The sequence below is a fragment of the Hemiscyllium ocellatum genome, chromosome 8 (genome assembly GCF_020745735.1).
Source record: "Hemiscyllium ocellatum isolate sHemOce1 chromosome 8, sHemOce1.pat.X.cur, whole genome shotgun sequence".
Classification (NCBI taxonomy): Eukaryota; Metazoa; Chordata; class Chondrichthyes; order Orectolobiformes; family Hemiscylliidae; genus Hemiscyllium; species Hemiscyllium ocellatum.
Window position 1 is genome coordinate 41,964,273 of NC_083408.1, and position 15,040 is coordinate 41,979,312.

General features: G+C 39.4%; 1 protein-coding gene across 5 annotated transcripts in view; it reads right to left on the minus strand.

Moving 5' to 3' along the window:
• LOC132818130 (spectrin beta chain, non-erythrocytic 1-like) overlaps nt 1–15,040 on the minus strand; it is a 269,507-nt gene that overhangs the window by 177,801 nt on the left and 76,666 nt on the right. For all 5 annotated transcript variants that reach the window (XM_060828851.1, XM_060828852.1, XM_060828848.1 and 2 more), the window contains one exon: nt 14,209–14,405. In XM_060828851.1, coding sequence (XP_060684834.1) covers nt 14,209–14,359 — 151 coding nt within the window. In that variant the 5' untranslated portion in view covers nt 14,360–14,405. The remainder of the gene's footprint in view (nt 1–14,208; nt 14,406–15,040) is intronic.

Here is a 15,040-nt window from a genome sequence, read left to right on the forward strand (position 1 = left end):
ATTGGTTAGGGTAAAACCAGATGACATCGGCTACTGAAGTGAAAGCTAGCTGGAGCAATTCAAACAAAAAACCTTTTTCGTCTGTTCCTGCAATTTCAGTAAATTTCATTGCTAGTATTTTTAAGAGCTTCCCGTACAGACAAGCCTATTGCAAACATTTGACTGAGCCTTAATATAGGTTGTTCTGCGATAACATTACAGTTGTGGTCCTCTGCAACACGCGCTATAGAAAATCACAGTCTGGAGAAAACTGCTCTGTAGAAGATCGATATTCCTATTCAATAGAAAGCTTATGTTATCCAAACAACATCCATAATTTATCAATTGCGTTATAGCCAATTTGCGCAGACAAAACATGCATTATAGCAGAAGGGCCTGTACTGTACTGCAAAATAAAATTAATCTCAACAAGAGTTGGAGTTCAACTTTGACTAATATTTTAAGAGACTATTAAAGGATTAGCTGTCTTAGATATAGTTAATGAATAGAGATTTGTTTTTGCAACAGACTCAACATGCAAGGGAATTTAAAATCTTTAAATGAGTTTCATGAATGTAAGGTTTTTCAATATCAAGCATAGATGAATGAGAGCTTCAGGCTGTTAGAACTTTGTCTGAAAATGTAGCCATTCGTTTCATTATTTCCTTTGTTGAGTGGCTATGGGGTGAATGGAAATGGAAAGGATTTATGAAGGGGCATGCAGATGAAATGGGGCACAGCGCTGAGCTATTGTGGGAAAGTTGGGAGATAGGGCCTGCAAACCTGAATCTAAATCATTCATTAAGTTGTCATTCAGGAATGTTTTTATTCTGAAACGCACTGGGTACTATATAATGTATTTCCTAGCTATAGTGAAACACGTCAAATTCAGAAGACAGCACTTAGGTATATACAGAGCTCCAAAGCATTGGCAACATTAGTGAAAGCATTGGTAACCTCAGTTTGTTCAACTCTCTCTGAGAAATGCACAATAATATTTGAGGGATTCCGTGGACAATTTGGAAAGTAGACCAGGCCCGATGACAATCCACTCCGATTGGCATCAAAGCCAACCTGTGGGAGCATATTGGAAGCCTTGGATATAGCATAACTTCAGTGTAAACCACTCTGCAGCAATGATAAAATTGCAACAGAAACATATCTTAACATGGATCTGTCTGAATCCTGTGCTGCCTTGAGGATTATCAAAGCATATGTAAAGTCAGTTTGGAAAATGTGCATCTCCCATAAATTATCTTGGATCAAATCAACCCGAAAATAGGATTTAAATAAACTTTTCTGTCAAATAACCTAACCAGTATTGATTGAAAAAAATTAGCTTGCACGTTATCAAGTTTAAGCTCATGCAAACTTCCTAACACCATTTATTAAGTATTCTAATTAGATGTAAAAAAAACTTGACTCTTAGCATGACAATTAGAATATTTTGTGGTAATATTAACGTATTTCACAAAGTGGTATCATTTATTCTAGCATTATCGTAATATAACTTTAACTGGGTTCAATTTATATTTACATTTTCAGTTGTGAATGTGCAAGCTACATTAAACAGCCATTTTTTGAATAAATTTTACCAGTAGGAATCCTTGCCACTGGCCATGCACATTAGGAAATTACAGCCATGTTGACCTGCACTTCTTTGAAAATGACAGATTAGCAATTAAATTGAGCATGCCTGCAATTATCTGATGAGCACGTCTGTTTAGTAAATGTTTACACATTACTTGGTAAACTAGAGAAAAAAGGCTGATTGTAAAAGACTCAAACAATATCGTTGATGCAAACTGCGAAAGGAGAATTGGTGATTTGAATTTTGGCTTTGCTACTGGAGTGAAGACATGATGAAACTCTCTTTTAGAATGACACAGCCAGCAGACCCTAAAGGACATTTTCTCATTGTGGGGTAGCAATATAACTTTCTGCACTGAAATATCATTTTATGTTTATCTTCTGGCAAAACACAAGAAATTATTCATTGGTGGCAAAGAATTTCAAGAAAAAAAATCACTTTGGCTGCCAAATATATATCCAAAGAATTTAAGAATGAAAAAGAAACAAGAACAGCAATCCAGAACATGTCACTTGGTGCCTCCACAGTAGCAAGGTAAATGGAAACTTTGTCTGAAGACATCTTTCAGCAACGGCAGCAGGACCTGACAGACTGTGAACGTTTCCTGTTGCGTCCTTTGACATGACAGATATCACTTAGCTGATTGTTCTCGTGCATGTGGTTTTTAAGGATATAACAATTGAAGAGAACCTTCTTACCCTTTTGCCCTTAAAGACAGAACAATGGGGGAGGGAATCTATAATGAATTCAAAAGGTATGTGCTAGAGAAAAAATACTGAGGAAAAAAAAACTGTATTCTATCACAACTGATGGTGCATTAGCCACATTGGGCTTTATTGCATTTTGCGGAAATGACCCTGATTTACCTTCTTTAATCAATTACCATTGTTTAATTCACTAGCAAACATTAACAAATAAAGTTATGGCCTTCCCTCGAGTAATAAAAGTTGTTAAGGTGGAAACTTCATTTCAAACAAGAGCCCTTCAGTACTGCTTGTTTAAATCCTTAGTCAATAAATTTGATGCTGCCTAGGATGAACTTAGCAACCATTTCAGATCAACACAGAGAAATCGAGAGAAGGTCCTAAAAGATTTTTAGATCTGATGCTTGAAATAGTCACTTAAATCAAGGAATGGAGTGTGAAGTGAGCTGTCAGAATTACTTGACTTTGAGTTCTTAGAGACATAACATCAAAACCAAATGCACAGAACTGTGAACTGCAGGGAAAGCACAGAACTTTAACACATATGATCAGAGCTGTGAATGCATTCAAATGGAAACTTGGGTCCATGATCCCCCAATTCACAAAAAAAACAAAACAAAGTAACACTTCCCAAGTATGGAAAAAATAGTTGACCAAAGTCATAAATGGTTCTACACACAACTTCTGTGCCTACCTGAGGAACGTAGCAGAGGAATTCAGCAGGCAGTTTCAGTAATTAGCTATCGATTAGATTTCAGATATAGATAGCATCTTCCAGTGTATGGGTATAATTTCAGACAATGGAGACTTTTCCCCTTGAATTCAATTTGTCTTGAGATTCTTGCCATACATAGTCAAATGCTGCCACAATGCCACACGCACCACAATTCTTAAATTCAGGTAATTTGCCCATGTTTGGATGAAGGCTGCAATGGGGTCTGCAGCTGAGTGGACCTGTCAAAATCCAAACTGAGATGTGAGATTGTTAACTAAGTCTCACCTGGTAGCACTGTCAGTGACCCCTCCTGTAACTATGATTGAGACTGGGGTGATGCGTGGTAATTAACAATTTTAATCTGTCCTGCTTTTTATGGACAGGACATACCCAGGCAATGTTTCCACACTGTTTGATGGATGCTAGCGTCGTAGCTGTACTGGAACAGCTTGGCAAGGGGTGCAACACCAGAGTATTGCCAAGGGCCAGAGTGAAGCAGCTTGATGAAGACTGGCATCTGTGGTGCTAGGGTTCTTGAGAAGGTGGCACTTTTACATGTTTACTTACAGCTGCAAAGTCTCTGTACTGAGCTGAGTGCTTTCAACTTTGAAAAGTAACCCCGTAACCTGTCACCTTGGCCAACTTTGAAACAAAATTGAATTGAATTGAATTTATTGTCACGTGTACTGAGGCACAGTGAGAAGCTTTAAGTGATGTTTAAGCTTCCATCCCAAAGACAAAGGAAAGCAGATTAGATCCATGAACAAGTTATTACTTTTTAAAAATTAATTACTTTCTATCCAAAATCACTGATTGAAATCTTCACATTTCTATATATTATAAAACACTATCTGTTGTCTTGTCACAATCTCTAGATCTGGAGTTGACCACTGTTTACCAGAAGGTCTATCTTTACATCTTCCACAAGACAATCTTCATTACAAGGGTTTTTCAGTTATTTTCAATATTTAGAAAGCAAATGGAATGCAATTTTAGTTTAGTCTCACATCAACAAGATTTATCCAGATACCATACTAACTTAGTTTTCAAAGTCAACTTTTCTCAACTTGCTTTCCTCATCAATATGTAGATCTTGCACTGACCCTAACTTGATCTGACTTCCAAAATCAATACTTTAAATCCAGAAAGAATCGTGTCAATAAAGGTGGAATTATATTCTTATTGTATCAAATGGGTTCCATTTTTAATTGTACTATTGACCAATCATTTTAAAATCAAGGAGTTTTCAACATTACTCAGCAATGCCCGAAAAAAATAGTCAAGCAAAGGACTTCCTTTTCCTCATATGCATCACTGAGAACAAAGACTATCAAAAGGTCAACGTTTTTACCATCTAAGCTTGTGTTGATAAAATTGTCCAATTCATAAAAATACAGAACGGGCATTTGCAGGACAGAGACAATCTACCAATAATGACGTTACTACTTTCTTCAAAAATCGTCTTTTCTTGCTATTACCATTTTTGTCAATAATCATCTTAATTAAATAAAGAGAAAATAAGCTGTTTGGGTAGAAACTCACAAATAAAAAAGCAGATAAAGCTGACAATATAGGTCAGTTCACATCTGTAAAGCAAGACATCAGACAATGGCTTCTGGGAATATATCTTTCATTCAGTAATTCATAATCATCAGTGCAATGAAGAATGCATGCGGAAAATACGGTGTAATTCCATTATTTTTGGTATGTTTTCTTCCAATCAAAGTTAATTAAGCTAAAGATACGTTTTCAACTATTTATTTTAGTAGCTGTGAGTCATTTAGATCATCAAGAAAGAAATAATAATTGCCATTTTTATTTCCTCACCCACTGTCTTAGTCTGTTGATATTAAACCTAATTAAAATAATCAACATTAGCCATATTTGTCAAGCTCAGAATAAAATATATGAGCTGGATGTTCCCATTTTAGGCCAAGTGTTCTTTGCAGGCAATTTCATAGTGAATATCCTGCCATGGCTCATAGTGAATTGTCTCACGCTATCCTTCACTCTTTACCTCATTAATTACGCAACCTGTCTTTTTGGCATCCTCTCCATGCAATTGCGACAGAGCAGAGGAGAAATTCTCTCCACTGATGGGACCTTCCAACAGATGGGCTGCTGGCCACAATATTAGAAGCCCAGCTGCACACTATTCCAAATGCTGCAAGCCAGGCACTGCCTTATATGCTATCCACTTCAAAAATATCTCCAAAAGGGAAGCTACTCTCCCCGCTTCCTAATTAGACATCTGGAGTCCTGGTGGACAGCATGGTCACGAGAAGGGCTGAGACTTGGTCAGTCAGTTAATGAACTTCTGCACTCTGCAAGGTTAAGTGTCACCATCTCTCTACTATCTCCCCCTCCCCCTAACACTGCACTCAAACCTCACCAATACTCATGGACTACCAAGTTCACTACCGGATGCAGCATCTCCACCTCTCCACAACTATGCAGCCTTCCTGCCCTCTGGATAAAAAGCTATGCAATCCCCAGAAGGCAGCGGATGCTGAGCAAATGGGAAGTGAAGAAGCCACTAAGAAATGAAGCAATTAGACTTACATCCTGTTTGCATGCATGAGCTAGCTCTGTGTTCCTGTACACAAAGCGGCCTGGCAGGGGCATGCAAGTCACAGATGTTGATTAGGTGCAAAGTGAAGAGCTGCAGTGGTGTGACTGGAATGTTGATATGATGAGGCTGGTGGTTTGCCAATGCAAATGTTGGCAGTGGAAAGGTACAGGTGGCACTGTCCAAGGAGCATTTAAGGTCATGTTGGTGAAGGGATGTTAAAATGGAGGTTTAAAGAAGTGGTGAGCTGCATTCACCCAGGTACCACTCTAACTTTCAAGTCAGAAATGATCAATAAGTACTTTCTCAGAAGAGGAGGGGAGAAATAGCAAGCTGCATAGAAATTAAACAAGTTCAAGGTATTAATGAGATGCAAATGTATGGAAATTTGTCACCACTCATCAGCAAGGTTCTGATTTTGGTATTAAAGCCTTCAGGGGATCATTAGAAATCATTTCCTTGACATACAGAATGAGATATTTTTCATCCTCTCCATACTTTCCCATATTCCTTGCCATTGTTCAAAACATGAGAAAATTCCACTCCAAGTTCCAATTCAGAATTTTAGCTGCTGCTGAATTGCACGATTGGCAGACATTGTTTTAGCACAGATCAGAGATCAAGGACAGCTCAACGCTTGTTTGATAGAAATTTGAAGCTCATGTTGCAGAAAGAAATACTCCCATTCACTACAGACAAATGAATGCAAACTTATTAAGCTTACTGGGCTCTTCCCAGAGACCCCACGGCTAACTCTGAAAACCATTTGTGAACATTGTGATGCTTAATGATAATGAAATATTAAATATAATTGCTCTCTTCTCTGGTGTAATTCCTATTGCCTGAAATAGAACAACGTCCAGATCCTGAGCACAGGCTCCAAATATGAGACTTTTATGTTGAGTGGCAAATGTAATTCAGGCAAAAGCACCATTCAAACTGTAACTGTTTACAAATGTTTCAAAAGATGGTGGAACATCCATAAGGAACATCCATAAAAGTGATACAACTGGGCACTACTAAAAATGCATTAGTCTATATTTTCATCTTGCCTTCATTAGAAAAATACCAACATGAAGGGAAAAACAATGTTTTACAGCATTTACAAGGTAAGTAAGAATTTGTTGGCAAACAGACACTGATTATAGGTAGTGCCATGGAGAATACACCAGTTAATGATGACTGGAGTTAACTTTTAAACCAGGAGGCTGATACTGATTGGTGAAGGCACTGCTCTACGAAATGAACTGCAGAGTGGCTCATTAATAGAAACAGATCTGGAATAGGAACAGAAGTAAGTCATTCAGCCCATTGAATATGTCAGCCATTCTAGATAATGGCTAAACTTCTTCTCGATGCCTTTTTCCCATACCTCCTCCATGTCCCTCAAAGTCATTAGTCTTCAAAAACCTACAGATTAATGACTTGCCTTTCCAATGTTCTCCTTAGTGCAGAATTCCAATGATTCACCACCTTCTGATTGAAAAAAAAACTCTCCCTCAACTTAGTCCTAAATTGCCAATGCAATCGATATTTTAATCATGATTTGGAGATGCCGGTGTTGGACTGGGGTATACAAAGTTAAAAATCATGATTACCTGATGATTACAATCACCTGATGAAGGAGCGTCGCTCCAAAAGCTAGTGTGCTTCCAATTAAACCTGTTGGACTATAACCTGGTGTTGTGTGATTTTTAACTTGATACTTTAATCATGTTTTGACACATCTCTGATGCAGCTGAAACTTGATCCTGGAGTTTCTGGTCCATGGGGTAGGGGCCCTTAGATGTATTGGTTGACTTGGATACACATACTGTAAATTACAGCTTTGGAAACCAATTAAATTGACAAAATAGGATCTTTGGATGACAACATTTCTTGATGATAGCAATTTATATTTTGAGTGCAGGGAAATTGTATTGCTTCATAGGGAGGGAATGCATTCATTTACTTTCATTAAAGAGCGAACTAGTGAAAGGTGAGTTTCAGGTCACTATGATTGTAGTATCACCTGGTTCAAACAACTCTGAACAAACATTATTGATATAATTAGACAGAACTGGAGATTAAACAGCCACTACCCTATAAGAGCACTTAAATTCTACTTAAAGGCCAAATGCCTGCAGCTCAATGCTATGGCCATTGTTGTGCAGTGGAGGTCATTTTGGGGTGATTCAAGGACAAAGCTGTTGGAAAGAAATGCATCAGTCCAAATAACCTGAATGGCATCTTAACACAGAAGTGCTCAGCCTTTGAAAGAGTTCCAGCACTTACAGCAATATTCTAAATTAGCCTCTTAGTGTTGGTTCCATTTAACTATTTTGTGACTGGCAGTGGAGTGGAATCCTTCATCACAAATAGAAAATTAGGGAACAGTGACAGACTGGTAATGGCGCTAATTAGTAATTCAGAGGGCCAGACTAATACTAGCAGAATGAGTGCCACCATGGCAGCTCGGGCAACGTTAAAATAACAATGTCATAAATGCTAGTCTAATTAGTAATCATATAAGTACTAAATTTTATTTTTGTAAAAGCATATCAGATTATCTAAATAAAAACCAAAAGAACTGAGGATTCAGAACCCAAAATCAGAAGTTGCTGGAAAAGCTCAGCAGTTCTGAGGAAGGGTCACTGGACCCGAAACGTTAACTTTGATGTCACTTCACACATGCTGCCAGATCTGCTGAGAACTTTTCCAGCAACTTCTGTTTTTGTTTTAGATATCTAACACTCTGCGGGAAAGAAGCCTGCAGCTGTGGAATGACAGGAGACCAAAACTGGAGATGGAATGCAGTTTCCTTTTAGGTGGTCACAGAAGAGTTTTCTCTATCTGGCAATTTTAATTATCCCTACCTTCTGCCAACTGTACACAACAGCTAACTTTGTAGAGTTATTGGAGAGAATAAAGCTGGACTTGCAGCGGTGGGAGGGACTATCCATGTCATGGTTAGGCTGTATAGCCTTGATTAAAATGTTCTTCCTAAGTTATTATATCTTATGATGATGCTCCCGTTATTATGACCCAAATTATGAAGTTTGCCGTTTGGCTTGGATCATTTATTTGGTGTCGCAGGTGCCCCCTAATTAAATTTACCAAGCCCCAACTTTTGCAGGATATGGAGGGGGTGGACCTCCCAGATCTGAAGAGATGGCAAATAGGTGCTCTGCTGTCATTTGTAGGCGAATGTGTGCGTAAGGACGCGAGATCGATATGGCTTGATGTTCAGGCCTCGCAGGCTAGATGTCCCCTCAAACTTACTGTTCATGGATAAGACGAGATCTGTGATTGAGCACCGTGAGAGCGCGACTGTCATAAATACGGTGAAGGTGTGGAGGAAAATGCAGCAGGGTGAGGGCTATTTGCTTAAGACTTTGCCGTTCCCCAATTAGTGGGAACCCCAGGATTTAAATGGGGCTCAATAGACTCTGGCTTTAGGGCATGAGATCTCCTAACTGGGAGACTTATTTGAGGGAGGGGTCTTGATGTCTTTCAGACAATTAGGTCAGAAATACAGGATCCCTAATAGGGACCTTTTCTGGTATTTCCAAGTTAGGGATTACATACAGAAGACCATGCATTTGGCCCAGTCCAACAAGTCAGATAGAGAAAGAAGAGTGCTCCGACGTGGGGATGCTCTCTCGGTTAGTACCATATATCATCTGCAGAGAGGGAATGCCCTGAGGAATATGGAGAGACTCCATGGGATTTGGAATCAGGAATTAGGGGAAGATATCTCATTGGAATCATGGGAGGATACGTGGGGGAAATGTAAAGAAAATTGCACTACACAATAAAGCACAAGCGATGCAATTGAAGATCCTCCACAGGGCCCTTATGGCACTAGAGAGGTTAGCAAAGTTTAAGGAAGGATCTTCTCCGAAATGTCCCAAATGTAAAATAGCATAGGCACCCTTACGCATTGGTTTGGATCCTGCTATAAGATTTGCAGATACTGGGGTGCCATTGTGAATGAGCTGGAGAAGATCCTGGAAATGGAAGTTAAGGGAGATCCGGTGTCTCTCCTTTGGAACTACCGAATTTGCCCTCTTTGGGTGAGCACAGGAAGAGGTTATTAAATATTCTCACTCACTGAGCAAGGAAAAACATCCTAATGAATTGGATATTAGAAAAACCTCTAGGTTTTGCAGAGTGGCACTGACGTGGGATGGAGCATGTCCCTCAAGATTATCTGATCAGTATGGTGTGCCATGGAACAGAGCAATTTTGTAAGACTTGGTGGCCCTTTCTAAATTACATAGACATGGATCAGTCAGCGATACTGATTAGGGCCTTTATATAGCCATGAGGGCCATATATGGAGGTCTTGGGGGGGTGGGGGGGTGCCAGTAAATATGGGTCTAATAAATGTCCCTCCTGTGGATGGGAGCTTCGGTGGAGGTGCAGTGAGTGGAGTGATGTAACGTAATGTAATTTCGTTTTATTGGATTATAAATTTAGTTTAATGCTATTTCATTTAATTTGAGTTTATTTTAATTTGGGTTAAGTAAATATGAGATGATTGTATCTTGAAGAGTAGTAGGCAGTTTATGTTAACATTACTGTAACATAATAATATGATATTAGTTCTATTTTTCTGTGGAATGTCCAGTTGTAATAAAAGGAATTACAGAAATGAAAGGTCTTTTCTCTTTATGGATGTCATGTTACAGTCTTACACATCTTTGTGAAATTCAATCCATGCTCCAATGAAGAGTTGGCAGATAACTGACTTGATGGAGGAAGAAAGGATCTCCTGAGAGACACGGTTGTGCTTTATGCATGTGATTTCCTTCCCAGTTCAAACCCACTCAGCTTTTCTACTTGATTTAATGCTTACACCACCTTTTATCAAATCCCATTGACCTGTAAAACTGCAAGAACTCGGAATTATTAGCAGAAATCACCAGCAATTACCACGACCTCCTGAGCAACTCACTAGATTTCAATTCACTAACCTTGGAGGAAAATGACTGTCAGCACTGTGCCACAACGCAGTCATTTTGCTTCAAACCTCTTAAATGTGGAGAGTGGTGTGCAGTCTCACTCAAAAACCTAGAACATGAAGCTGTCAAGGACTTTTGAACAATTGGTGAAATATTCAATTCAAAGAGAGAGTCTAAACAGCCTATTCATTGGGAAGGAGGGAGCAAACTTTATTACTCCATTGGAGGTATGGCAATACCATCATTGACACGGGGTACAATTGTAGCACATCGGGAAAATGGCTAGTTCCACTACCGTTTATCAAGAATTATTAAAATAAGGACACAATAGCCAGAGCAAATCTATTAACATCATTGGTAAAGAATAATGGTTTCCTGAAACAGTTCACAGAATCCCTACAATATGGAAGCAGGCTATTTAGCCCATACCCCCACTCCAAATAGCATCCACATCCGTACCCTATGACCTTGCATTTCCCATGACTAATCCACCTAGCCCTGGGTACTAAAGGGCAATTTAGTATGATCAATCCACTTAACCTGTGCATCTTTGGACTGTGAGAGCACCCAGAGCGAACGAACATATACACGGAGAATGTGCAATTTCCACACAGACAGTCGCCTGAGGCTAGAATTGAACCCAGGTCCCTGGTGCTGTAAGGCAACTACTGAGCCACCATGCCATCCAAAGTTACAAGACTTTGGTTTCTCATCAACGAATGAGACTGAAAACAAGAATGAAAGCACAAGCTAATTTACACATAGTTTACCATCATTCAATTTCTACACCAAGAATGACCAGTTTTGCTAACAAGCTACCTTCACCAAAAATCAACATGAGCCATTATTGTTGTTCATTTGTTGCCTAAGCTCAAAACAAATTGGAAAAACCACTGGTCTCTGATTGACTTAAAATCATGGGCAGCAATGCTGTATTTTGAACACACCAAGTTGAGATTAGCCATCATTTACTGCATACTGCTCCAGCCTTTCTATATTTTCACTGCAATTTTTCTTACATTCTCTTTCAAAGGCAGTTGGTTTTAGATTGATCAAAAACATTGTTCTAATGTTGTCTTTTGTATAGAAATACTACCAACTCCAAGATGTTGTCCTGAATTATAACACGGTTCTATAAAGAGAGATTTACACATCATACGGCCGTCAGAGAAATAGGAGCAGGGCCAGGCCCTGAAACAAAGCAACGTATTGCAGACCTGAAATTGCTGGAGAAACTCAGCAGGTCTGGCAACGTCTGTAGGGAGAAAGCAGAGTTAACGTTTTGAGTACAGTGACCCTTCTTCACAACTATGATGAAGAGTCACCGGACTCAAAATGTTAACAGGAGTAGGCCATTCAGCCCGTCACGTCTGCTCTGCCATTCAATAGGATCATGGCTGATCTGGCATTCCTCATGTCTACTTTCTGCATTTTCCCTACTGATCAAACCTTTTCCTTGTAGTTTGCCCTATTCCTTTGATTATTTAAAAAGACAGAAAAGCACAGCTAACTTGCTTCTGCCAACCTCAGAAAAATATATTTTAAAAATTTACTTTATCTTGAGCAATATCCTGTTAAGGCTGTCAAATACCCATTACAACTTGAACTGGTCTGTATGTCACATACTTCAACCATTTGGATATTAAAACTGTAACTCAGTCAAAATGAAATCCTTCTCCTCTTTCAGCATTCCTGTCGAACAACATTCAAAAATGACACCAAGTAAATGTGAAAAGAGGTGGGAAAAGGTCAGCTTCATTTTCTTTTCCGTTGCCTGATAGTTCAGTTACACAAACCTGCAAAACCCCAGTTTCAATCACTGGTCTATATTGTTACTGAATGACATGTAGAGCAAAGGGAGACTGGGCAAAATACCTGTTTCCAATAGCATTCCAGTCACCACTGCTTCAAATGTGCAGCCGACAGCACTGGCTGAGGATAGGATTGGGTTCAACCGTGATATCCCTCGATAGTTGAACAGTGAGTTAACAACCCATTCAGGTATATGGTCACTATCTGGATGATGAACTGGAGAACAATTACGTCAGAGAAAATATGCTGCATCTTCAGCAGAGAGTGAGTTGAAAGAAATCAAAGATAAAGAAAGCTTGCCGAGTATTCTAGATGCACATGTTGCACAACATAATACCCAAGTCGAGAGCATGACTTGATGACTGCATTTATCATAATGAATCTTGCTTGAATGATAACATTGAAGACATCTCACTGGACAACACTGGACAGCAAATAAATTTCAGCTTCTAGAACAACCGATTACAAATATTCGATTTCAAAACTTGTACATTGAGCGTCAGGAAAGCTTAAGCATTTAAAATGAGAACTTTGCCAGATGTGTTTAATGATTTGCCTTTGTTTTCAGTTAATGAAATACACAGATGTCTGATGGGTATGTCTGGCATCGGAATACTGCTATCATGTCTCTCCCAACAAAGCTAACTCTCAAGAACTTCTGAAAGAAAGTGCTCCAAATAGCAGATCCTGTGGGCCGCTACATAGACTAATTGCAGTTGGATACTTTTCTGCATTTACAACTGTTTGGCTGCTATCCTTGGGAAGAGGCCAGATTTTCTCAGGCCAGGAATGCAACTGGAAATCAATAGCTTGCTTTGTCTCCTCCCTTAAAAGCAAAAAAAATTTTTATAAGTACAATGATTACAATGACAACATGAGAAACATCTGATCAGCAGACATTAGAACTACTTAATATCTGGCCGTATTGCTTTTTGATTGCATCTGCAAGCTAACACATACAAACATCTCTGAGGTTTGACAAACACTTTAAGGAGAAGTGCCTTTTTAAAAACACATTTACAGAGTGCTGTCTCTCCACAAATGAGTGACATGCCCCAGACTAACTGCATGAATGGCTTGTGTGATTTGATCATCCTTTGAGCAGAGGATGTTAAAACAGCCCGACTCAGGTGACTGACTGTTCTCCCTGTGTCTGCGTGGGTTTCCTCCGGGTGCTCCGGTTTCCTCCCACAGTCCAAAGATGTGTGGGTCAGGTGAATTGGCCATGCTAAATTGCCCGTAGTGTTAGGTAAGGGGTAAATGTGGGGGTATGAGTGGGTTGCGCTTCGGCGGGTCGGTGTGGACTTGTTGGGCCGAAGGGCCTGTTTCCACACTGTAAGGAATCTAATCTAATCTAATCTAATTAGCCATAATTCAAGATATTTTCAACACGCTGATTATTTTCAAGCGTATGAAAGTTGAATGTCAGAAATCTTTCCAGGATTTCATAGGATCTTGCTAACCCAAAATCCAATGGATGAGATGTTGAGGCTATTTTCAGTCACAATGACAATAACAGGAGAAAAATATGGACATTATACTTATTAAGTCTTCTAGACATTTTTTTGCTAAGCAATCCCAATTGGCAAAACTTCCTCTCAGAAATTCAACATTGAAAGCCAGAGTCCTGCTGCCAATCCTCAAGATTTACTTTCACAGGCACGTCACAGGTAAAAGCAAACCTTTTTCTTTCCCCTGCTAAGAAATAAGGCACAGTTTTCAGATTGATGTGCATTTAATGAAAATATTAATCGTCATAAAGGCAATGGTTTGAATTTACATAATTTCTTATGCCCAAGGGATCCAACACATTACTAAACCTGAACAGATGCTAGCACGAGGACTATCCAACTAAATTCTCAGAAAATAATCTAGAGTTCAGCAGCTTTTACCTGAAAGAGCTTTGATCCTGGAACGCTCAAACAACCTTGCCGAGCTGTTGTCGTTATCGAGTTCACCTTCATCCGAGAGTTCCCAGCGAGCATTAATGTGGCTGTACTGCTGTTGAATCTCCACATTATCAAAATCTGTGGCCGATGTCATTGTGCTGCTCCTATATTCGTCTTCCTCTTTCTCTCATAAGGCCTCTCTGCAGGAAGAAACAACGCTTTAACACAAAGCAGCTTCTGGACAAAAGAAATATCCCAGTGTTTTATGAGCTACATGATAGGGGCTGCAACTTTAGATCACTGTGGGGATGGTTGATACATTCTTTTCACTGGAGGCATTCAGCTGCTGTGATAATAATGCAGCAAGAATGGTGCAAGCACCTCTGAAAATTTCACAACACACTCTGTCCAGTAGATGGAGGTCTTGCATGTACAAACATGCTGTAAAGCAGCATCTAACAACTGCACAGAGCGTGATTGCTCCCCGCTTCCAACAGAGACATCATAGACAGACTGTTACTGATACAACAAGCCATTAACTGGAATGTAGATCGAATACTCAACCAAGCAAGCAAACAGAAGCTTTGTTTGTTGTTGTGTTGCCCAAGTTTGGTGAAAATGAATTATGTCCTGAAATTTATCTCCTGAAAATTCTTTTGGGGGCTTAAGACTTTGACAAGTGTAACGGGTTCACAGCTGTGAATGATATATTGGAGCTGATGCGGTGACTCACAGTTCCGCACTTCTGCATCAAAATAAACACACAGCACACATGCATTACGATTGTCTGCAATGCCAGCTGTATTGGTCACATGCACTCAAAGGTCCTGTTGTA